A 23,722-nucleotide genomic window follows, 5' to 3' on the forward strand; every position below is an offset into this window, starting at 1 on the left:
TTTAAAACTCAATATTCAGAAAACTAAGATCATGGCATCTGGTCCCATCAGTTCATGGCAAATAGATGGGAAAACAATGGAAACAGTGGGCGACTTCATTTTTTGGCTCCAAAATCACTGAAGATGATGACTGCAGCCATTAAATTAAAAGACACTTGCTCCTTGGAAGAAAAGCTATGATTGACCTAGACAGCATATAAAAAGGCAGAGACATTACTTTGCCGACAAAGGTCCATCTAGTCAAAGCTCTGGTTTTTCCAGTAGTCATGTATGGATGTGAGAGTTGGACGATAAAGAAAGCTGAGCACCAAAGAATTGATGCTTTTGAACTGTGGTGTTGGAGAAGACTCTTGAGAGTCCCTTGGACTGCAAGGAGATCCAACCAGTCAATCCTAAAGGAAATTAGTCCTGAATATTCATTGAAAGGACTGATGCTGAAGCTGAAACTCCAATACTTTGGCCACCTGATGTGAAGAATTGACTCATTGGAAAAGACACTGATGCTGGGCAAGATTGAAGACAGGAGGAGAAGGGGATGACAGAGGATGAGATGGTTGGATGGCATCACCGACTCGATGGACATGAGTTTTAGAAAGCTCCGGGAGTTGGTGATGGACAGGAAAGCCTGGTGTGTTACAATTCATGGGGTCACAGAGTCGGACACGACTGAGCGACTCAACTGAACTGTTATCTTTTAGGGAAAAACAGCATTTCAAGACAATCATCGGGCCACCAGGGATGTTTATCACTACTGAGGTAGTCACTGTTTCTGGGGCTTTTGGAGGACAAAGCTAGGAAATTTTTTAAAGAGATAAAACACCCAAAAAATTCACATTGATATTTCTGATTCAAATTTAGGACCAGTATGGTATCGATGATAGCATTTTATGTCTGTATTTTCCTTTTTCCTACATTCAGAGTCCTTCTCATGTTACTTTTTGCTTTTGTTTTTTGTGATATCTCCTTTATTTTCTTTTTTAAAAAGATTTATTTATTTATCGATGGCTATACTGGGTCTTCATTGCTGAGGGCAGGCTTTCTCTAGTTGCAGAGAGCAGGGGCTACTCTCTCATTGTGGTTCAGGGGCTTCTCACTGCAGTGGCTTCTCTTGTTGCAGAGCATGGGCTCTAGGTGCTCGGGCTTCAGTAGTTGTGGAGCACAGGCTTAGTTGGTCTGTGGCATGTGGGATCTTCCCAGACCAGGAATCAAACCCCTGTCCCTGCATCAGCAGGCAGATTCTTTACTGCTGGGCCACCAGGGAAGTCCTGCACTATCTGCTTTATTAAGGGAAGGCAACAGGTACCATTTTCTCACTAGAGTTCAGTGAGTTTGCCTTTAATGTAGTTTTTGTCAACTTGCCAGCTCATGAACAATAGAATGCTCTAGCTAATTTGAGCAAAAAATAAGAGAGAGAATTATTTAAAAGATTCTTAGAAAGCTCATAGAATCTCTGGGCAGGTAAGAGAGGCAAGAAGGGAGGAGAAACAGCCAGAAACATGGCCAGACACACCACAGGGCTGCCTTGGGAGCCCCACTGCCCCCGACCTAGGGAGATGGCTCACCCCAGTGACACTAACCATGGATGCCCGTCATGCCGCCCTGCTGCCCGGAAGCTGCGTGTTCTGCAGTCAGTGTAACCAGAGAGTGGTCTCCAGGCTCTCCTTGTTCCCTCTTGAGTAAGCCTCTTGTAAGTGCCTCTCTGGTAAGTGACACCTGTGCCCTCCCCGAGCCAGCTGATAAGTCGAGTTCTGTTCCTGCTTTGGGCAGACAGGATGTGTAATATAGAAACTCTGCCAACATAGAAGAGCTCTCCGAAAACACCCTGTGGTGTCCCCGGATGGGGCGGACGCAGGCACTCTGAGCTGGCAGTCTCGGAGCCTCCCTAGACGTGTGTTTTATTACCTGCTACTCTGGTGAGCACCACTGTGAATTTCTGCCTTGTCCATATGGTCAACACGTCAAGGTTCATCCTTTCCTTCACCTGATATTTGTGGCTGCCCCCTGACCCGTGGTGCTGCATGGGGCCTACATTGGTTTGGTTGTTTTTTGTTTTGTTTTTTTAACATCTAGGAACATTTTTATTTTTCCATATTGTACAGGTGAGTTCACACATAACTTTCTGTTCAGCTTTCTTCATTGAATATTATATTATAAACTCTTCCTGACATCAACAAAAACTATTTAGAAACATTACTTTTTAATGGGTTAAATAACATTCTAGTTGATGGAAGTAACATTATTTAACTAAACTGCTACTATTGGCACACAGATTTTTAAAAAATAATAATGCAGCTATATATTACTTACAAACCATAAATTAATGAAAATGGGCTAAAGAAATGCCCCTCTGCTTAAGCAAGGGAACTTTATATTCCTGTTAATGCTAAACTTTCTTCAAATTTGAGACTACCACAGACCGTATGTTCCATGTGAAGGCAGAAATAGTCCACAGAGTTCCAGAGATTTAAAAAAGGTATCCTCTTCAGCAAACTTTTACTGATTGTCCTTCTAACCAGGCTTCACTGGGCACTTTCCCAGTCACATAATAGGCCCCCAGTTTGTAACAGCTATCACTGTGTTTGTTCTCTTCACAGTTGAACTTCAACACCTTGGCAGCCTCATCAAAATTCTTCTGGATCCCTTCCAAATAGTCCACCAGCCGATAGCAACCGTCCGGGTCCTTCTCGCGGTAGCACTGGTAGTTGCACTCCACTTCCATGTTCTCCAGAAAGGACTTCACCTGTTCCTCGTCCTGAAAGTCCACCAAGCCCGCCATGGCTCTCGCTAGCCCAGTTCTTTTTTTTTTTTTTTTAAATCAAAGTACCCAATGCATTTGCTTGCATTCTGAGTCCAGGGCTCATTCACCAGGTTAAAGGAACTTTATGTTTTAGGCAAATAACGTAAATAAATGTGCAAGTGGCTTTACAAGACTCTTGCAGCATATCATTTTCACTACAAAGAACAAGAAAATGATAAGATTGACGTTTCTACTCCTAGTACAAACCCTTCACTGGCCACATTATCAGGTTACAAATATTATCATCTGATACTGCTAAGTCGCTTCAGTCGTGTCTGACTCTGTGCGACCCCATAGAAGGCAGCCCACCAGGCTCCGCCGTCCCTGGGATTCTCCAGGCAAGAATACTGGAGTGGGTTGCCATTTCCTTCTCCAATGCATGGAAGTGAAAAGTAAAAGTGAAGTCACTCAGTTGTGTCCGACTCTTAGCGACCCCATGGACTGCAGCCTACGAGGCTCCTCCATCCATGGGATTTTCTAGGCAAGAGTACTGGAGTGGGGTGCCATTGCCTTCTCCGATTATCTGATAAGAAGTTGGTAAAAATGGGTTTGTTTTTTTTTTGAGGTGGCTTTCAGGATCCTTGTTCCCCAACCAGGGATTGAACCCAGACCATTAGCAGTGAAAGCTAGGAGTCCTAACCACTGGGAATTGCCAAAAAGTTCTAAATTATCAAGACTATGGATTTACATTGCACATTAATAATGTCCACTTACAACATACATTTAACAATGACGTTCCTCATTCTAAGTGTATGTTGAGTCAGGTGGCACTGACGAATATTTCAAGACCAGCATGATTAATGTCATTTAAAAATTTAATATCCAGAACATGAAGACAAGCCACTACAATTTTTTCAATGCTTAAAGTCATCCAATATTCAATTACGTAATTTACAAAATTTCATTAAGGAATAATAAATACACACCTTGAGGTTCTTAATTAAATGGCAAAGACAGAAAGCCATAAACCATTATAGAATCATTTTGTCCTGCTGCAGTAATAAAAAGGCTGAAATAAAACACAGAAGTGACACGGTGGCAGTATAATCCATGGTCCTGTCAGCAAGTGCTGTTGGAGGAAGGTGGATTTGAAGAAACAAGCAAAAAGCCATGTTAGACTATGTTTGGAAGAAGTACAACCCAATTTATGGTATGTTGTTTTGTTGTTTAGTCACTTAAGTCGTGTCCAACTCTTTTGTGACCCTATGGACTATAGGCCACCAGGCTCCTCTGTCCATGGGATTTCTCAGTCCAGAATACTGGAGTTGGTTGTCATTTCCTTCTCCAGGGACTCTTCCTGACCCAGGGATTGAACCTGTGACTCCTGCATTGCTCAGACGGCAGGAGACCTGGGTTTGATCCCTGGGTTGGGAAGGTTTCCTGGAGGAACGCACAGCAACCCACTGGAGTGTTCTTGCCTGGAGAATCTCATGGACAAAGGAGCCTACAGGGCTATAGTCCATGGGGTTGCAAAGAGTCGGACACGGCTGAATGACTAACACTTCTAAGTTGCAGGCAGATTCTTTACCACTGAGCCCTATAGTATTTGCCAATTGTTTTAATAAGGAAGTACACAACAACTTTTTTTTTTTAATCAATCCCTGTATTCTGGGAAAAGATGTTTTCAACAAATAATACTGGTGTAGCTTTAGCATCTTTCCCTGTGGTCACTCACTCCTAACCCAACAGGTTAGTGCTGCCTCCACCCCATTTCTTCAGATGGAGAAACTAAGACACACAGCAGTTATGCAACCTCCTCAAGGTCACCAGTCAGTAGGTGGCCAAATTAGAAAAAGCATCACGAGGTTTGGCTTCAGAATTCCCACTTGTAACATGATAGCTACCTCTTCAATTTTATTTGTATTTTATGGGAAAGAATGTAGTATGCAAAATCTGGGAAATGTAATGCTTTGACTGGGGAAATGAAGTCAGTCAGTTCAGTCACTCAGTCGTGTCAGACTCCTTGAGACCCCATGGACTGCAGCACACCAGGCTTCCCTGTCCATCACCAACTCCCGGGGAGTTTACTCAAACTCATGTCCATCGAGTCAGTGATGCCATCCAACCATCTCATCCTCTGTCATACCCTTCTCCTCCTGCCTTCAATCTTTCCCAGTAGCAGGGTCTTTCCCAGTGAGTCAGTTCTTCGCATCAGGTGGCCAAAGTATTGGAATTTCAGCTTCAGTATCAGTCCTGCCAATGAATATTCAGGACTGATTTCCTTTAGGACGGATTTCCTTTAGGGAAATAAAGTATCCCCAGATAAAGTTTGGTGCTAGAAATCATTAAGTGCAATTCTACCAAATGTCTCCAACCAATAGAGTTATTCTGGTTAGAATCAAGAACATTTAAACACAAATCTTCACCATATTTTTAAATAAGGTAGGAAGTACCTAAGAAAACATTTTGTGTCTCAGAGATTCATAAAAAGTATTTAGATTTGTACTTAATGATGTTAAACTGTTTTCTGTTTTTCATTTTATTTAATTAATCTGGTTTTGGCTGTGTGGGTCTTCCTTGCTGTGCTGGCTTTTCTCTAGTTGCGGCTAGCGGAGGCTGCTGTCTAGTTGAGGTGTGCGGGCTTCTCACTGCTGTGGCTTCTCTGGTTGCCGAGCACCAGCTCTGCACACTCGGGCTTCAGTGGGTGTGGCTCCCGGGCTCTAGAGCGCAGGCTCATTAGTTGAGGTGCACGGGCTTTGTCGCTCCGCAGCATGTGAGATCTTCCCAGACCACGGATCAAACTGGCGTCTCCCGCACTGGAAGGCAGATTCTTTACCACTGAGCCACCAGGGAAGCCTTTTTGTTTGCTTTTTAAGCTACAAAACGCCTGTTCCAATTTGCTTTCTGTAAAGAGAACTATGCTGTGGAGAAATTTGAAAACCAGCATCTGGAAAGTTTTCCATTAGCAGATAATTCTGCTATCAAAAGTGGTGTCTCACCTGAAAGACTCTTTTGTATACTTAAACTCGGGAGTAGAATCGGTAGATAGGATTGGAAATTAAGTATTGTGCTGTTAACAGGCATGGCCAAAGATAATTTCTCCCATCCCAGCCTGTTTGCGCAAGGTCTTTCTTTCAGCTTAAAAAAAAAAAAAAAAGCTTTATTGAGGTATAATTGACATACAATAAACTGAACATATTAGAAATGTACACTCTGATAAGTCTGATACATGTCAGGCTTACACAACCCTGAAACCATCACCACACTCAAGAACTCTTTCCGCTTTGATAGCCATGAGACACAATAGTGAAACAAGCAGACTTTAGAACTAGACTTTCTAATTGCTCTGTTGCAAAGTGTTAGGACATGATTTGAAAATAAGAAGGTGTGACCCAGCATAACTCCCCACTTCTTAAGCACATAACTATGTCCTTCCAGGGAGGGCAGAGGAGAGGGACTCCACGGGAGAAGCTGACAAGTGTACCTACAGGCGAGTTATTAAGGCCAAGATAGGCAGTGGCCATCATGGGGACAGCTCATACCCTTGACATGCTATGATGAGCATGGCATTCGGCTGTGGTCTTCCTCCCCAGTAACACACAACCCTGGGTCTTATCATGATTAAAAAAAAGTGTAACCAATCCTGGTAGAAGAGCATCCGACAGTATGCCTGACCTGTACTCCTCAAAGCCATCAAAAAACAGGAAAGTGTGAGAAAATCTCTACAGTCAAGAGGAGCTTAAAGAGACATGTTTTCTTGAAAGTTTTACTTTTGTTTTAGGTTCAAAGGATTCATTAACAAATCGAACCACTTGTTGCACATATAAACAATTTTTTATGGAAGATTATTTGACCTAATTTCAATATAGTCATTAAAAGAAAAGAAACAATAGAGAAAAGTAACAGCATATACATCACCAAATTGGGCTGACCAAAATCCAGAATTAAGCAGCACTGTACAAAAAAATGCAGCTTTACAAAGCTGTTTCACAATTTTTGTGAGTCACAAGAATTCTTAGACCTTGGGGGATTGGCGAGAACTCCAGGGGCTCAAGAATCCCAAGACCCACTCCCTTTCTTATCTAAAGTGCTGCCTCATTGCTGTGCTTGCAAGTGAGCAGGTACAGAATCTGAGCAGAGTCAGAAGCAAAGTTGGAGGCCTGCTCTCCTGCTTCTGAAACTTGAACAAGACTTCCTCCATTTTGATTTCCCTAACAAGACACATCTAAAAAATGTGACGTCCTGGGACAGAGAAAGGACACTGGGTAAAAACTAAAGAAAAATGAATCATCTATGGACTTTAGGTAGAGGAAGAATGAAAACAATCACTTTGCTTCCACTGAAACTAGCAACATTTCACTAGACCCGAAGGCTTTGTTCCTTTAGTAAATAAAATTTTGGGGGGAAATTTCATCTTTTTTATGCTTTCCAAATTTCCATTTATAAGTACATATATATACTTTTTAAATGACTAAGACACAAATTTAAAAGGTTTTGGAGTGCTGGTAAGGAACAAGGAACCTTTGTGCGCTGTTGGTGGGAATGTAAATTATGGAATACTGTATGGACATTCCTCAAAAAAGTAAAAATAGAAATACCATTACAAAAAGGTTTTATTGATGGAGATTGCTGCTGTAAAGAAAGAGCCACTGCCTTCAGTTCAGTCAGACCTGGGTTAAGTCGGCCGAGAACTTCAGGAGATTGATCAAGAAGCCATGCTCCATCCATTTCAAGGATGCTAGAAAAATGTTTTCTGTTTGGTCAAGTCCTGTCCCCAACTCTGGATACCTGGACCACGCCCCTCAGGAAGGCACAGCTGTGCTGGTTGTAAAGGTCTGCTGGACCCAGTGCCCACAGAGGGCAGGAGAGACATCATTTCCCCTGTCCACTGCAGCTAAGAGGGCATGGTGCAAGCTGGCCCTGTTTTACAAGGACCACTTCACCCTTTGTCCCAGAAAATTACTGCATACCCTACAGACTTTGGCTCTGTGCAGGAGCGTGTGAGCTGGTGGCCATGTGTCAGCTGTGAAACGAGGGCGGGACAGGGAAGCCACGGGGCCTTCTGGTTCCTTCTCTCTACTCTCAAGTGTCCACTTCTAACAGTCATGTAAGGCCGTATGTTCCTTTGGAGGGGACCCCAGGGCCTCCCCAAATTTGAGCAACTCATCACATCCCAACCTCTCTCTTAAATCAGAGAAAACAGCGTCATGGCAACTGAAACCAGAAGTTACTGGGACACCTGGGCTGGCTCAGACCTGACTGCCAGGTTCCGATTGTCACTGAGAGCAGACGAGGGAGGTAGGAGGACCTCGTGCCAAAGTCCGCAGGAGCTGCGGGCACCGGAGGCCGCCAGGAGGGGGCGGGGCCCCGTTCCCCAGGGGCAAGGCTGAGTCACCTGCAGAAACCGGGAGCGGAGCGAGTTTCTCCCAGGATGGCGTGGGGGAAGGTGCCACCAGGGAGCGGAGTGGAGCTGGCTTAGATGAGGCTTGCTGCCTTACATACGCTTCTTTTTTTAAATTTACTTACTTATTCCACTGCACCAGGTCTTAGTCGCAGCAGGTGGCATCTGGTTCCCTGACCAGGGATTGAACCCAGGCCCCAGCATTGGGAGCACTGGATCACCAGGGAAGTCCACATTTCCTTTCAAAATAAAAAAACTTAAATCTCCACAGAGCTTCTACATCATTCCAGGGTGAGGAGGACACGGGAGCCTTGTTGCCGGGACATTCAGATCCACCCTCGGCTCCCTCTGCACCGACCCCCTCGGCGTAATGGAACCCACTGCTGTTTCACCAGCGCTCCCCACCCCGCGTCTCTGAGACCCACCGTCAATAGGGACGTGGGTGATGGACACTGGTCCTAAGAGCTGGTGAGCTGGACGAGCCCTGGCTGACAAGTGTCGCATGTGGGGTGACTTCGGCCCCCGTTTCCCAGGACCGACATCCCCTGGGAAGGGGGTGTCATTCCTCACCTCTCTGTGTAAGACAATAGCCCCCTGTGAAGTCCAGACAATAAAATGAGGCAACGCATTCAAAGCAGCCGGCAGATGGCAGGCGCTGACCCAAGCAAAGCTGGTCTGTTAGATTTGGGAGGGAATCCTAATAATGCAGACCCACACATCCCAGCTGGTATTGCAGAGGGCCAACTGAAGACACCCTTCAGAACTCGGAGACACTGGCTTCAAAGAAATAAAGTTTCTATTTTCCCAACTTCCTGGCTGCGAGTTGTGAGGTCAATGCAGGAGGGAGGGGCAGATGGGGACCTGCTGATGGTGACAAAGAACCAGCCGGTTCAACTGGTTTGTCCCAAGGCATTTCCTGGCCAGAGGCTCATAAAACGCACACCCCTATTCCAGTATCTAAAGAAAATGCACACACCATGTATGTGCACACAGGGACACGCAGTGGGATCTTGACAGCACCATATATGTAAAGCTGCATTACACTCCACTAGGGCGAGGACTGCTGAGATCAGCCCCTGAATTTACTCACGAGTAGAAAGACTTCCATCACAGTGAAAATCACCCCCGGGCACAACACACTGAAAGCAGGTGTTGAGTAAACAAATCTCCTTCAATGAGAGGACAGTGCCTGCTAGTGGCAGGTTATTTAAGAAACTCAGAAATGAAGGCTGCAAACCTTTCTTTAAAATTCAGCCCCAAGCTCTACTCACTGTTGCCAGGATCGAGAAAAGTCTTATGTTAATAAACAATTGTATTTTGTTGGACCAAACCCTTCACTTTCTGATTTCTTTCTTTTAGCTAATCATGTAGTTTTTATGTTTGATCAAATGAATGATCACTACACCTTTATAGGAATTCAGATGGTAAAGAATCCACCTGCAATACAGGAGACCTGGGTTCCACGCCGGGATCAGGAAGATCCCCTGAAGAAAGGAACAGCAACCCACTCCAGTATTCTTGACTGGAGAATTCCATGGACACAGAAGTCTGGTGGGCTACAGTCCATGGGGCCATAAAGAGTTGGACATGACTGAGCGACTTAACACTTTCACTTTCAAAGGCAGTCAAGAGCTCAAAAGGAAATAGGCAGATGGAAAACAGTATGAGATCCCTTAAAACACTGGGAATAAATCTACCATATGACTCAGAAACCCCACTACTGGGTACACACCCTGAGAACACCACAATTTTAAAAGACTCATATCCCAACACTCATTGCAGCACTATTTACAATAGCCAGAGGGAAGCAAGCTAGATGTTCAAAGAAATTGGGGTACATATACACAACGGAGTATTACTCAGACATAAAAAAACAGAACAAATTTGAGTCTTGGTTCTAGTGAGGTGGATGAACCTCGAGCCTGTTACAGAGCGAAGTCAGATAAATAGAGTATATTAACGCATATGTATGGAATCTAGGTAAGTGGCATTGATGAACCTTTTGCAGGGAAGGAATGGAGACAGATGCAGAGGATGGACTTGTGGACACAGTGAGGGAGTGAGTCAGTGGACGAATGAAGAAAGTACCATCAACATACACTATCACGTGTGAATCAGACAGCCGGGGGGACGTTGCTACGTAACACTGGAGCCCAGCCTGCCGCTCTGTGATGATCTAGAGGGGTGGGATCGGGGGAAGGCAGCAAGGCTCAAGAGGGAGGGGGTGTGTGTGTAATTAACAGCCAATTTGCTTCATAGTATGGACGTGATGGAATTCCAGTTGAGCTATTCCAAATCCTGAAAGATGATGCTGTGAAAGTGCTGCACTCAATATGCCAGCAAATTTGGAAAACTCAGCAGTGGCCACAGGACTGGAAAAGATCAGTTTTCATTCCAATCCCAAAGAAAGGCAATGCCAAAGAATGCTCAAACTACCGCACAATTGCACTCATCTCACACGCTAGTAAAGTAATGCTCAAAACTCTCCAAGCCAGGCTTCAGCATTATGTGAACCGTGAACTTCCTGATGTTTAAGCTGGTTTTAGAAAAGGCAGAGGAACCAGAGATCAAATTGCCAACATCCGCTGGATCATGGAAAAAGCAAGAGAGTTCCAGAAAAACATCTATTTCTGCTTTACTGACTATGCCAAAGCCTTTGACTGTGTGCATCACAAGAAACTGTGGAAAATTCTGAAAGAGATGGGAATACCAGACCACCTGATCTGCCTCTTGAGAAATTTGTATGCAGGTCAGGAAGCAACAGTTAGAACTGGACATGGAACAACAGACTGGTTCCAAATAGGAAAAGGAGTATGTCAAGGCTGTATATTGTCACCCTGTTTATTTAACTTATATGCAGAGTACATCATGAGAAACGCTGGGCTGGAAGAAACACAAGCTGGAATCAAGATTGCCGGGAGAAATATCAATCACCTCAGATATGCAGATGACACCACCCTTATGGCAGAAAGTGAAGAGGAACTCAAAAGCCTCTTGATGAAAGTGAAAGTGGAGAGTGAAAAAGAGAAAACGAAGATCATGGCATCCGGTCCCATCACTTCATGGGAAATAGATGGGGAAACAGTGGAAACAGTGTCAGACTTTATTTTTCTGGGCTCCAAAATCACTGCAGATGGTGACTGCAGCCATGAAATTAAAAGACGCTTACTCCTTGGAAGGAAAGTTATGACCAACCTAGATAGCACATTCAAAAGCAGAGACATTACTTTGCCAACAAAGGTTCGTCTAGTCAAGGCTATGGTTTTTCCTGTGGTCATGTATGGATGTGAGAGTTGGACTGTGAAGAAGGCTGAGCGCCGAAGAATTGATACTTTTGAACTGTGGTGTGGAGAAGACTCTTGAGAGTCCCTTGGACTGCAAGGAGATCCAACCAGTCCATTCTGAAGGAGATCAGCCCTGGGATTTCTTTGGAAGGACTGATGCTAAAGCTGAAACTCCGGTATTTTGGCCACCTCATGCGAAGAGTTGACTCATTGGAAAAGACTCTGATGCTGGGAGGGATTGGGGGCAGGAGAAGGGGACGACAGAGGATGAGATGGCTGGATGGCACCACTGACTTGATGGACGTGAGTCTGAGTGAACTCCGGGAGTTGGTGATGGACAGGGAGGCCTGGCGTGCTGCGATTCATGGGGTCGCAAAGAGTCGGACACGACTGAGCGACTGAACTGATCTGATCTGATCTGATGGCCAAAACCGACACAACGTTATAAAAATTAAAAAACAAACAAAAAATAATAATAAAAAGGGAAACAGGCAAGTTAAGAGAAGGAAGAATACTTTCAAAATCCTACTGCACAAACTCAGATGGATTTTCCTCATAAAAAGAAGAAATTATAAGAACTATTAAGATAAAGCCAGCAGAGAATCCCCAGGCAGTCCGGCTGGTTGAGACACTGCAAAAGGCACAGGTTCCGACCCGTGACAGGGGGACTAAGATCCCACATGCCACCAGGGATCAGACATCCCACATGTAGCGCAGCAAGAAGAAAGGGAGACAGAGCAATGAAGCAAGCAGTTCTTATGGAATTTAAAAACATAATTACAGAACTCATTAGAAAGGTGAAGATACGCAAATGAATCACCCAGATTACAGACTATAAAGAAAAAGGAGCAATTAGAGGTTTAACCAGTTAACAGTTTTAGAAAACATAAAATACAGTGGAGGAAATCATTACAGAAATAATGAAAGACTTTCTCTGAGATAAAAAAATGTCATAAGCTTTGAGGTTGAAGGAACCTTTCCTCTTTTTTAAATTTTTTAAATGAAAAATGCAATTCAAGCTCAGGAGTCCAGCCTGCTGGACCAATTCCTGCCTCCGCTGAGTTGTCAGTGACCCTCCAGAAAAGGAAGCCACCCACCCTCTGGGGTGGAGGGTTGAAGCCGTCACCACAAGTAACGCCAGGCCAATGACACACGGAGTCCTGGTGGAAGTTAAAGTATTTATTGATGTGTTTAAACTCTGTACATTCTCCACAGATCAGATTAAGGAGTTTGTAGGTGAAGTTTATCTGTGCATAGTGGGAAGAGACATGGATGGGTAAAGGGGAGGAAGAAGAAAAAAAAACATCACAGGGAAATAGAAAAAAAGATACACCACAGGTTACCAGAACCTTCTGAATTAAAAAAAAAAAAAAAAAAGGAAAAGAAGCAGCTGTGAGCAGCAACATCAACTACACAAGCATCACAGAGACTCATGTGGATGAAACAAAACTTTCAGAGCTTCCATGGGGTCTACAGGTCATTCGTGTACAGCTTGGAACATCCACCTTCCACAGAAAAGCACACCTCCCTGGTTCTCCCCGGGCCGCTGGCCGTCTCCTCCTGCCGTCTTCTCCCAGTGGATGGTGCGGACCAGTGCCTTGACGGGGGAGGGGGGCCGGGAATTACCCAAAGAGGAAAACTGCACATCTAGACATCACTTGGGAAGGACGTGCGTGGTCAGAAGCTACGGTGAGTCAATGGCAGACAGAGGAAGGTCGCCAGGTACCAACGACAGGCTAATTTCTGTGGAAGAACTGGATTGAGAAGGAGCGCAGCAGTGGGCCTGCTCTGCACACACAGGCTCGCTGAGAGATGCTGAAGCGCAAAAGCTTGCTCTGAGCACCTCTCTGGTGACAGGACTTGTGAGAAGACACCCTGGTACCCAGCGGTGGGAGCACCAGATCTCCGAGAAAAGGTCCTTCAAAGGCATTTTCAGAGGGGATGGTGATGTACTTTAAGAACCAATAATAACAGCTCCTGATTCAGCTTTCTCAGCAACTTTCTGAAAGCCCATTTAAAGGGAATACTGCCTCTTCTTCTTCATTTTTTTTTTTTTTTAAATAAAAACCAGGACAGTGAGCCTTAAAGAGGTGGTTTACACAGTGGAGCTGGAACAAACAGCCCGCATGTAGCATGTTCGGTCTATCATTGACAATCAACATTTTCCATTTCAGTAGAGAGCATGTGTGAGACGATACAATAGAAGTGAGATTCCTGATTAATTTAAAAAAAGAAAACTACATCAGTCAAATATCTGCAATAGATCATTTGTTCATTTAAGGTTTATATATCATATATTGTTATATTAACATTTTTTCGCCCATTTAAAAGAATGGAAATTGTGACTCTACAGTAGTACTTTATAGTCTTAATGCTCCAGGAGATCTGAGTGTCGAGGAATTCCTCTGGAAGTCACTGTCGGTCCATCGTCCATCCAGACCTCTGGACGTCTGCTGCCCGCCCAACCTCCCTCCACTGGCGCTGCGCTTCCCCCGCTTAAATCTGCATCTGCTCCAGGTATTTGTAGGTTGGGTTTTCGTAGCCATGGTTCTGCATCTTGCTCAGGTGACGCTCTTCTGGGGTGAGCATCGGGTCGACCTGGAGGAAAAAAGACGGTGGGCACTGTGAGAACGCAGGAGAACATGCCAGGGTGTCAGAAGACGTGAACTGTGCGATCCCCGGGACCACGGGCGCGGACGAGACAAGAGCAGGCGGTGAGGATCCAGTAGGAGAAGAAAGAAGAGAAGAGGGTCAGGGGGCTTCCCGGGTGGTCCAGTGGTTAAGAATCAGCCTTGCAACACGGGGGATACTTGATCCCTGGTTGGGGAATGAAGGTCCCACATGCCGTGGAGCAATGACGCCCACTCGATCCAACTACTGAGCCCTCGCACCCCAACTAGAGCCCTCGTGTTGCAATGACAGATCGCACGCCCCACTGAAGACCCCAGGTGTCGCAACTAAGACCCAACGAAACCAAAGAAATAAAAAAAGAAAATGGGGGGAGGTATCAGCGCAGGAGCTGGGACGGAGAGTTCTGCTTCCAGTGGCAGGGTCTGGGGAAGGGGCGGCAGGTGCCATGTTGGGCTGTGAAGGTGCCAAGAGGCCCCTGAAGCCACCTAAGAAGCAAGCCAAGGAGACAGACGAGGAGGGTAAGGCATTCAAGCATAAACAGAAGGAGGAGCAAAAGACACTCGAAGGGCTAAAAGGGAAGATCATGGGGAAAGTACCCCTGGCCACAGGTGGAATTAAGGAATCTGGCAAACAGTAAGCTGTTCCTTGCGTCCGAGGCGGTGAGGACCCTTAGTTCCATTCCTGTGCAGACATCCGCATTCCCTGCTGTAGCAGCTGCTACACCTCTAGGTAGGATGAAGTATTGTCCTGGAACTTTTTGTACATTTAAAACTTTTTATAAAAAAAAAATAATAATAACAAAAGAAAAGAGGGTCAGAGAGGCCAGCCTCCTGAAACCTAGAGTCCACATTGGAGGGAACGGTGAGCTGAATCTACAGCAAGTCTCTGCTCTGCTGTGTCTACGAGGCGCGGCCTGGGCGAGGGCGAGCCTTGCCAGCAGCAAGACCGGATGGCCTCTGGTCTCCTCCAGCTCCGGAATCCTACCACCTGATCAGGGTCCAGGAGGAGGTGAAACCAGATAACCAAGTGCACTTGGACTAATTTTCCCAACTGCATTCTATTCCTTACCAGGTTCCTTTTCTGGAATAAGGGCACCGTGGGCATTCCCACCGCCCACTAAAAACCAGTGCTAAGTAAACAGCTCTGAGTACAAATGAGCGAAAGACGGGTCAGAAAACAATCTGGTCTGGCTCCTTCTTTCTGAATTTCCTGCTGCTTTTTCTCCCCTACTGAAAAATAAGAGTGTTATTCCTCTTTCATATGTTTAAGACTCAGTTCACTCACATAGCCATCGTTACCTGACCTGTCGCACACCTACGTGGCTTGCTCCTTAGAAACCAAGTCAAAAGAAGCAAACTAATAATAAACAGATATTAAAAAGTTAAAAAAACCAGTATTAGCGGTCCTTCATTCTCAAACATCTAACACACCTGAAAAAAAGAACGGGACACACTAAGGAAACAATTTGAGAAAACCATTTTCTCAGCATAAAATGCTCTTACGACTTCCTCACATTCACAGTCAAAGCCCAAATCAATGTTAAATGTTGGTGACAGCCCTTGTGACAGGATCAGCTTAATTCAGCGGGGGCTGACTTCCAAGACGGGAGCCAAATAACACAGTGATTAAGCTGACGCTCGGGTCCTGTCCAGCTCGTTGACGGCTCACCTCCACGATGCCATGGCTGATGCTGCCATACTGCCTCCTCCTCAGCATCACTAGGCTGATGACGATGATGGTGGCGATGGCCACTGCGACGACCAGCAGGCCGATGAGGGCACTGCTGCTCAGGCTGAAGTCTTCCCGCAGTGGCCCTACAGACTCCTGAAGCAACAGAACAGACAGGCCATAGGGTGTGAGAGACGACAAGCCCGCGGGGTGCCAGGACCCTGCTGCCCAAGTGGTTATCCAGGTGGGGAGGGCCCCTATCCTTTCCTTCCAGGGACAAACCCAGGTCTCCTGCTTTGCAGGTTGATTTTTTTTTACCAGCTGAGCAACAAGAGAAGCCCAAGAATATTGGAATGGGTAGCCTATCCCTTCTCCAGCAGATCTTCCTAACCCAGGAATTGAACTAGGATCTCCTGCACTGCAGGTGGATTCTTTACCAACTGAGCTATCAGGGAAGCCCTTCCTTTACCTTCATGGGGATGCTAATCTTTCTTATCTGAAAGTACAGGAAAATGGGGGACGTGGGACCTTGATAACTTTAGATAGCAGGTGCTGCTCCGTCTTCCCCCTGAACTGGGAGGGTGGGAGAGAAAATAGCCAAGGCTGACCTGAGACCTGCCATCAGGTTTTGGAACAAAACGCATACCGGTTCTTCCTCGAGGCCTCCAACTCTCTCAGCGTTGAAAATCATTTCCTTCACGTCCAGGGTCTCATCAATGACCTGAAACAGCGGGGAAATGTCACCAGCTGAGAGGGAGGGGAAGTTGAGCATACGGGTAACTACTTCTTTGCTGCTCCGTATACCATTTGGAGCAGGGAAACAGACACTGGATGGACACCCAGCATCCCATCAGTTCTGCCACGCTTCCTAGGTCCACTCACCAAACCCCTTAACAAAGGAGCAGGGCTGGGTGCAAAATTACCATACAGCAGTTGGTCCTTTAAGGGCTGTCCCCTGCCTTTTCCTTTAAGTGACCATTGTGGAGGTATTTCAGGACAGACTATCCAGTAGCCATGTTCAAATATCAAACTCAGTTAAGGATAATCTAGAAACATTAAGTGATAAAAATGCTAGAAAAGTAATTAGCAGGAGGTATAAACCTCAGGCAGCTAACGAACCAAATGTGATTCTATTCCACTTCAAGTTATTAAATCATTATAAACAGCCTCTCACATTTGTTCATACTCTTAGTTGCAAATATTATTTTCCACTGTATAGCAAGAGATGAGCTACTGCTGAAAGAATTGCTCCGTCTCATATGTAGATGCTGAAGAACAGAGCACAACTGCAGGGGCAGTGGGAGCCCGCCCTGTGCTCCCCTGTGGGCACGGACACGTGGGAGTCCATCGGGGGAGTGTCTGATCGTTCTCAAAGTTAACTCGGACACGGAGCAGGGAGAAGCGGCTCACCATGTTCTCATCCACTTTCTTCTTGCTGTTGATCACTTTCTCCTCGGCCCCGATCAGTCCTCCGTCCTGCTCTCCCAGTGCGGATCCTGTGTGCAGAGAGCGCAGCTGTCTCCCGAGGTGGGCTGACCTCACGTCCGCCTCACAGAAGTGGCAGACTCCCTCCTGAGAGTCAGGGAGCCCCCACGGCATGCCCCCACCCCCGGCTCTCGATGTGCTACTTGCTCCCATCCTGGAGGATGCGTTATGCTCCACAGGGATGAGGGACACAGGACCGATGGGTGTCATGGGACAGGAAGAGGATGTGGTGCTCACTGTGTAAGCCTTCAGGAGAGAACGCGCTTTGAACTACAAAGAGAAACTGGGTCTAAAGGCCTTCCAGCACCGAAAAACCCTCGACCCCTGTGGTATCACCAAGCACCTACTATCCCCACTTGCTCCTTTGCCATCGGGGCTCCGAATGGAAGAACTGTCACCCCTGCACGCCCACCTCGAGCACCGTCTTTCTGCTGAAATGCCCTCCCTTCCCTTGTACCTGCCCATCTGTCCTTCAAGCTGCAGATCTTTTGGGGAGACATTCCCAGGTCATGGTACTTAAAAATCACTGTGTGTGATGACTGGTCTTGTTCTGTCTCTCACTATGCTGTAACCCTCCCGGGCCTGGACCAGACCATCACATCCTGAATAGGAAGGAGGCATTTCCTACACAGGGAGAATTCTAACACCAGGCTGGACAGCACCGCTCCATAAACAGAGCAAGAATGTCAACTGTCCTCTTGTCAAGGTCAGACATCGCCTGAGCTAGCATCACCTGCGCGTGGCGTTCCAAACGACAGCGAGAGGAAGAGTGAGATGCAATCCTCTAGTTTTCGCTCCAAAGCATGTGACTTCCAGCTCTCTTTTGAGTGTCTTGTTAATAATAACAAACACAGTGCTATAGGTGCCTGTGACCTGACCTTTTACAAATAGATCAACCTGGCAACACACTTGGCATTCTAAGGCGACCATGGCAGGTGAGTCAGATGCCGATATGGGAATCTACAAAGCTCGCTGTCCACGGGCTGCTAGAGGCCTGGCCATGGCAAAGGTGTCCGGCTCACAGCCAGACTTGGGCTGGACCCAGAGCCTCCAGTCACTACACTGCAGCTTTTGAACCCCTGGCCAGCTGATACTTCACTCATTAGAATGCAGCCAGAAACCAGGCAGCTTTCCCCCCAAAGTGTTCATTTTAAAAGAGTCTCACAACTTGATTTGAGGGCGAGTTAAAGCAGGGCTGGCTTCTGTAGCCTCAGAACGTCAATGAAACAGTAAGGCCGTATTTCAGCGCACAGATGCTCATGACCAAGCCCAGTCGATTCGAACTGCTCCCCTCATCCCTCTCTCTCTCGTCAGAATTTCAAGGTCCTAAGGCAGGATCCTATTTGAAAAACGTGGCCCTGAACCAATGGACTCAAAGCCCTACTGCCAATGTGCAGACTGTCCTAACACTTTTTTTGGTGGTACAAGACATGTGTTTCTTAAATGTCGACCAAAACCACTTTGGTTATATAGAATGAATAATCAGGAGACGTTAAGAGACCAAAAGTTAACGTTTAAACCATTCCAGTGAATAACAGCTGAAGCATAAAGGTGAAAGCCAGCTAGACTTTTAGAAAATTCGTCTTCATCTAAACACATGTGCTGCTCAGAAGAATGTCCTCCAGTGACGCAGAGGAACACCCAAGGGAATAAAACCAAGCTCGCACACCCTTGTATTCTGAAAACCAACACGTACGCCACCTCCAACCCTTCAGCCGGGGCGCAGCACACAGCAGTCAGTCTGTGCGTCCTTGTTCACAGAGACTCAGGATGGGCCGCCCGCCCACCCAGAAATGCTGCAGGCACACTGCGTCCCATGAAACAGAAGCACCGTGGGCTCGGGAGACTGAAGAAGCCAGGTTCAAATGCTGGCTCCTCTGCTTCTTCAGCTCATGACTTAACTCATGGAAGCTGAGGCTTCTTCAACTGCCTTATCTAGAAAAGAAAGTTAAGGCCCCTACCTCCGGTGTGCGCAGTGGGGTACACAAGACCAAGGTTGCAAGCCTGCAGCCTGTGTCCACACGCAGTTAACTTTGTCTGAAAACTGGACACTTATCACATCAGGAGTTCACTTGTCTCAACCTGTTTCATCCATCAGCTTCTACCATGTCCTAAAGGGACGCTACATCTCAGGGGACATGAGACAGCTGGAAACAAAGACACCTGGGCATGGACAAAAAGCAAGGGACAGCTAAGAAGAAAGGGAAAAGATGTAAGTGGGAGCGGCAGAGAAAGAGAGGTAAAATAAAATGACTCTCCACCTGACCACAAGTGTGTTTTTACTTATGCCAGCAATTGGCAACCAACCCGTTTAAACTGGATATACTTTTAAAAGTCCACCCAGATTAAAAGGGTTTATGAAGAATCTACTTTGGTTGCTCAGTATTCAGGTGCCGGAGGTCTGGCTGCACTGGCTCCCCTCACAGCCACATCTAAAGGGATGAGGTGGAAAAAGTTAATGATGGGATGAAGCAGAGCATGAAACTTCTGGGCAAATGCAGGGAATGAAGGCCTTAGTGGGAACATCTGTGACAAACCAACCTTTCTTCATTGGGTGGAACAACTCCGGCTGAGAGTCTAGCAGAAAGGAAAGCAGCAAAAACAAAACAGCACAAGAGGAGATTAAGGAAAAAAAAACGCCTTCTTTCAAAATTCCTACCTTAGACCTTCTCTGTAACATAAACAAAAAGCATGCTTCCTTACAAAAGGGGCCTGCACTTCCCCATAAGCAAACAGCATCGTGAGAGCTACAGCAAGACTGGAGGGGAGGGGAAAAAGGCAGGGAGTCTTGGGTCTCTCGGGAGGGCTTCTGTGAGATTTCTAAATCATTTAGCTTAGCCCCAAGTTACCTTCCTGAGAAAGTAACAGAAACACAAGTTATTCCTCGTCGTGGTTTTCCAAGGAGACAAGGTCCTAGTTCACAAACATCTAAGATGCCCCCGCCAGTAACAAGCTCTGAAGCAGGGACCCTTGCAGCCCTGCAAGGGTGCAAGGGTGGGGGTCTGTGAGGGAACGGCTGGGGAGCGAGGCGGCACCTCTTTGTCCGGCTCCTTCCTCGGATTCTCTTGTACTATCAGAGGCTCAGCGGTTCTGAGTCGGCACCTCTGAGACAGTAGGTTTAGAAGAAGACGCTTGTGTTGGGGTCTGGAGGCCGAACTGGGTGCCCACTTTCTTGGGCCGCTCTGGTGGCACCACTGGGTCTGGGCCCAGGACTCAGGACTGCCTCAACTCAGGCTCCAGTCCTTCCTTCCCACCCATGAGCTATGTGGCCCTAGGCAGACACTGACGCTCTTTAAACCCTGGATACCCAGACAGGACACTTCCAGTCCCTTCCTGAGAGCATTATTTTGGGAAGGACAATATACAGGAAAGCATCCGCATACAGAGGCTGGAGTGTGTGGGGGCCCGGACAGCGGCGGCCACTGTTTTTATCATCCCCGCCATCGGCCGAGACAGCAGCAGACAAATAAACGGAAGCTGACGGCACACCCTGGCCTCAGGGCCTGGGACCAGCAGCCTGTTTATTTCTGGTACAGACTCACGGCTCTGAGAGCACACTGCAGACCTGGGATGCAGCAGGGAGCCTCCCATCGCCTACTTCCCAAGACCGTGAGGGAAAGTCAAGGACAGCCTAGGACACCAAAGTGCTATTTCAGCTGCAAAGGGGCCTCCACATCTAGGCCTCACACGCTGGACGCAGCTAGTGGCCACGGACATCAGAGGGCTTTAGGCTTTGGTCTACACAAGGGAGAAACACCACAAACTTCCGAGGTTCTGAAGGTGCCCCACTCGGAAGGTGCTTGGTGGACCCCATCCCCTGGCCTGCCCGAGCCACACAGGGAACACAGCCCCCTGACACCCCCACCCCTCCCTTCATCTGATTTCCATTTTCTAACCACGTCCCTCCCTGCCCTTGGTCCCACTGCTGGGCTGGCCTGTTGCACATACGCACCTTCGTTCTCAGGCAGGGATGGGAAGGGATGGAGGGAGTGGAACGGTGGGATCTCGTCGCTCTCCTCCGAGCTCACCCGCACGTCCACGGGGGTTTCTGAGAAGGAGGAGCTGAACTGGTCCATGTCGGCTCGCTGTTCTTGAAGCAGTTCATCTGATAAAGACAGACGCCCAGGAGCCATGTTTTCAGAAGGATATTGTTTCCTGGCACAGGACAGCCTGAACGGGACTAATCTGGTCGGATGCAAGCTCTGTTTAAACAGGAGTCTCACCAGTTCACAATTCAGGCCACGACCTGTTCCTCTCACCTGAGGGTGCACCTCTGACTCTGTAGACTGCAGAGCCCCAGCACTGGGAACCCCAGGGCTCGTTCCTGAGCACCCCTCTCTCCTCTAGCAATTCACTCTAAGTGGTTTCCTCCAATGACACAGGTGTAAATACCATCCATGGATCATGACCCCCACATCTGTGTCTTATCCCTATAGCCCGGAGATCTGGCTTGTCTACCTGAGAGCCGACCACTTACCAAGGGCAGTTTCCATTTTAACAAGTGAAGACCACGCTGTACCTCGGCACTGTTTGGCCCCACCACCCATTCAGAACCAGGGCATATCCAGTGCTTTTCTTCCCCTCACCCCCTGCCCCACCCACCCCATCAGCACATCCTATTCACCCTTCCTCTGAAAGGCACCCTTCAAGTCCACCCACCCCTCCAGCTCCTCCCATTCCTGTCTCAGGGCACTTAGCCAGCCCCTCTCCCCTGGATTTTTACAAGTGCTTTCTGGTGACTTCCAATTTTCATCAACCCTCGACACAGCAACCTGGTAATTTTTTAAAAATTCACATTGTTTAAAAAAGCATAATCCAGATATAGTCACTCGCCAGTTTAAAACCCTTGAGCGACTTTGTTATCCCAGAATAAAATCCAAACTCCTTGATTTTGCTAAAATCTCTCAACTTCAGGCTCTGCAGTCGTCACTTCCTGTGCTTGCTGTTTTCCTGCTGGGGGTCTCTGCAGGGAGGGGGCTCCTCCTCATCACTAGACCACCCCTCCTCACTCCACCCGCCCGCACTCCAAGGCACCCTGACCACCAGGCACCTCCCCAGCCCACCCTTCCACCTCCAGCACAGGACACACCCCACCATGGACACTCATCTTCCTGTCCTCTCCTCCTACAACGTGAGCTTCCGGAGGTCTGTCTACTGGTGCACGTTCTACTCTGTGCACACAGTAGGCATTGTGCCTACACAGTAGGCACGACAAACGTTTGTTGAATAAATGAAGGGAAAGACCAGAAGAGGGAGAGGAACTGAGAATGGTGTGAACAGGTGCCTTGAAATATACCAGCAGTTACAGAGGGGAGGGTTAAGAGGACGCATACCCAGTCCCTTGCAACTTCACACCCTAGATTTCTCTTCCGGTAACAAGAGTCAAGGTCAGTGAAACTCAAGGCTCTGTGGCTGCCAGCCCAGGACTTGACCACGTGAGCCTGTGTGCACTAATGCCCAGCCTCCTTTCTCTAATCCGGCATGGTCTGACCTTGACGCCCACAGCTGGCACCCACCGATTTCCTCCTGGATCTCTTGGGCCACATACGGGACTTTGTAGAGCAGGGAGAGGCTCTGGTTCCGCCGTTCTTCAATCACATGGAGATGCGTCATCACCTGCGAGTACGAGGTCGGGGGGAAGGAGGCTTTGTCACCAGAACAGCCGGGCCTGCCGGACACCCACCCGCTCTACCAAGGCCTGTGTTCTCCAGCAAAGCAGCTGGTCAGAGGGGCAGTAGGACTTGCCCCCCCAACCCATATTCACTGACCACTGCGGTGTAAGAAAGTGGGGTATTGACTCAGTGACTTAAGGATTCATCCACACGGAGTGCTCCAAGTTAAGGGAAACTTTAAAAAGTGTCATTACCCGACAGTATTGTTTAAAAAAAAAAAAAAAAAAGAACCCTCATTTGCACAATGTCAGATACTCAGGAAGGTTTTTCTGAGTGAAAGAGGAAACCAGTTGGTCGGTTTTTACCACTGGCCAGACTAAATGAAGTCACGAAAGAATGAAATCACTGGTTAAAAAGTAGATTTGTGGGGTGGGACCATTCATGGAGTGTGCTTAGTGAAGCAGCTGCTTGAAATGATTATCACTGTAAGCAAGAGGACAGGTGATTCCTGTTTAACTAAACGGGGCTTCCCTGGTGGCTCAGGTGGTAAAGAATCCGCCTACCATGCAGGAGACAGATTCCAGCCCTGGGTCAGGAAAATCCCCCTGGAGGAGGAAATGGCAACCCACTCCTTGCCTGGGAAATCCCATGGATAGAGGAGCCTGGTAGGCTAGAGTCCATGGGGTCACAAAGAGTCAGACATGACTGAGTGACTAAAACTTTCACTTTAACTAAACAAGCTATGCCTCCAAAGCTTCACACTGAGGTATAAACAAGCCTGATTTAACGAGTGATAACAAAGACATAGCTACCATATCTTCCATGCTCATTTCTTTTCTGAATGCAAAAGTTCCAAAGTAGTTCATCCAAAAAAAGAGGGGGAAAAGGTCATTAAAGTGGTCCC

General features: G+C 47.2%; 2 protein-coding genes and 1 pseudogene across 4 annotated transcripts in view; 1 reads left to right on the forward strand and 2 right to left on the reverse strand.

The window, feature by feature from the left end:
• Positions 1 to 2,263: 2,263 nt before the first annotated feature.
• Positions 2,264 to 2,789, reverse strand: LOC138986248 (cytochrome c oxidase assembly factor 7 pseudogene; annotated as a pseudogene).
• Positions 2,790 to 12,586: 9,797 nt separating this feature from the next.
• APLP2 (amyloid beta precursor like protein 2) overlaps positions 12,587 to 23,722 on the reverse strand; it is a 62,611-nt gene continuing 51,475 nt past the window's right edge. For 2 of the 3 annotated variants that reach the window (XM_070365187.1, XM_005887531.3), the window contains 6 exons: positions 22,723 to 22,822; positions 21,159 to 21,311; positions 17,132 to 17,217; positions 16,368 to 16,442; positions 15,722 to 15,877; positions 12,587 to 14,020 (listed from right to left, as the gene is read on the reverse strand). In XM_070365187.1, coding sequence (XP_070221288.1) covers positions 13,919 to 14,020; positions 15,722 to 15,877; positions 16,368 to 16,442; positions 17,132 to 17,217; positions 21,159 to 21,311; positions 22,723 to 22,822 — 672 coding nt within the window. In that variant the 3' untranslated portion in view covers positions 12,587 to 13,918. Of the gene's footprint in view, positions 14,021 to 15,721; positions 15,878 to 16,367; positions 16,443 to 17,131; positions 17,218 to 19,646; positions 19,784 to 21,158; positions 21,312 to 22,722; positions 22,823 to 23,722 lie in introns of those variants that run through there. The other variant, XM_070365188.1, reaches the window with a different exon arrangement.
• LOC138986249 (translation machinery-associated protein 7-like) lies at positions 14,499 to 14,982 on the forward strand. The gene has a single exon (XM_070365189.1). The coding sequence runs from the start codon at positions 14,499 to 14,501 to the stop codon at positions 14,688 to 14,690; it is 192 nt and encodes a 63-aa protein (XP_070221290.1). The 3' UTR covers positions 14,691 to 14,982.

The sequence above is a fragment of the Bos mutus genome, chromosome 29 (assembly GCF_027580195.1).
Source record: "Bos mutus isolate GX-2022 chromosome 29, NWIPB_WYAK_1.1, whole genome shotgun sequence".
Lineage (NCBI taxonomy): Eukaryota > Metazoa > Chordata > Mammalia > Artiodactyla > Bovidae > Bos > Bos mutus.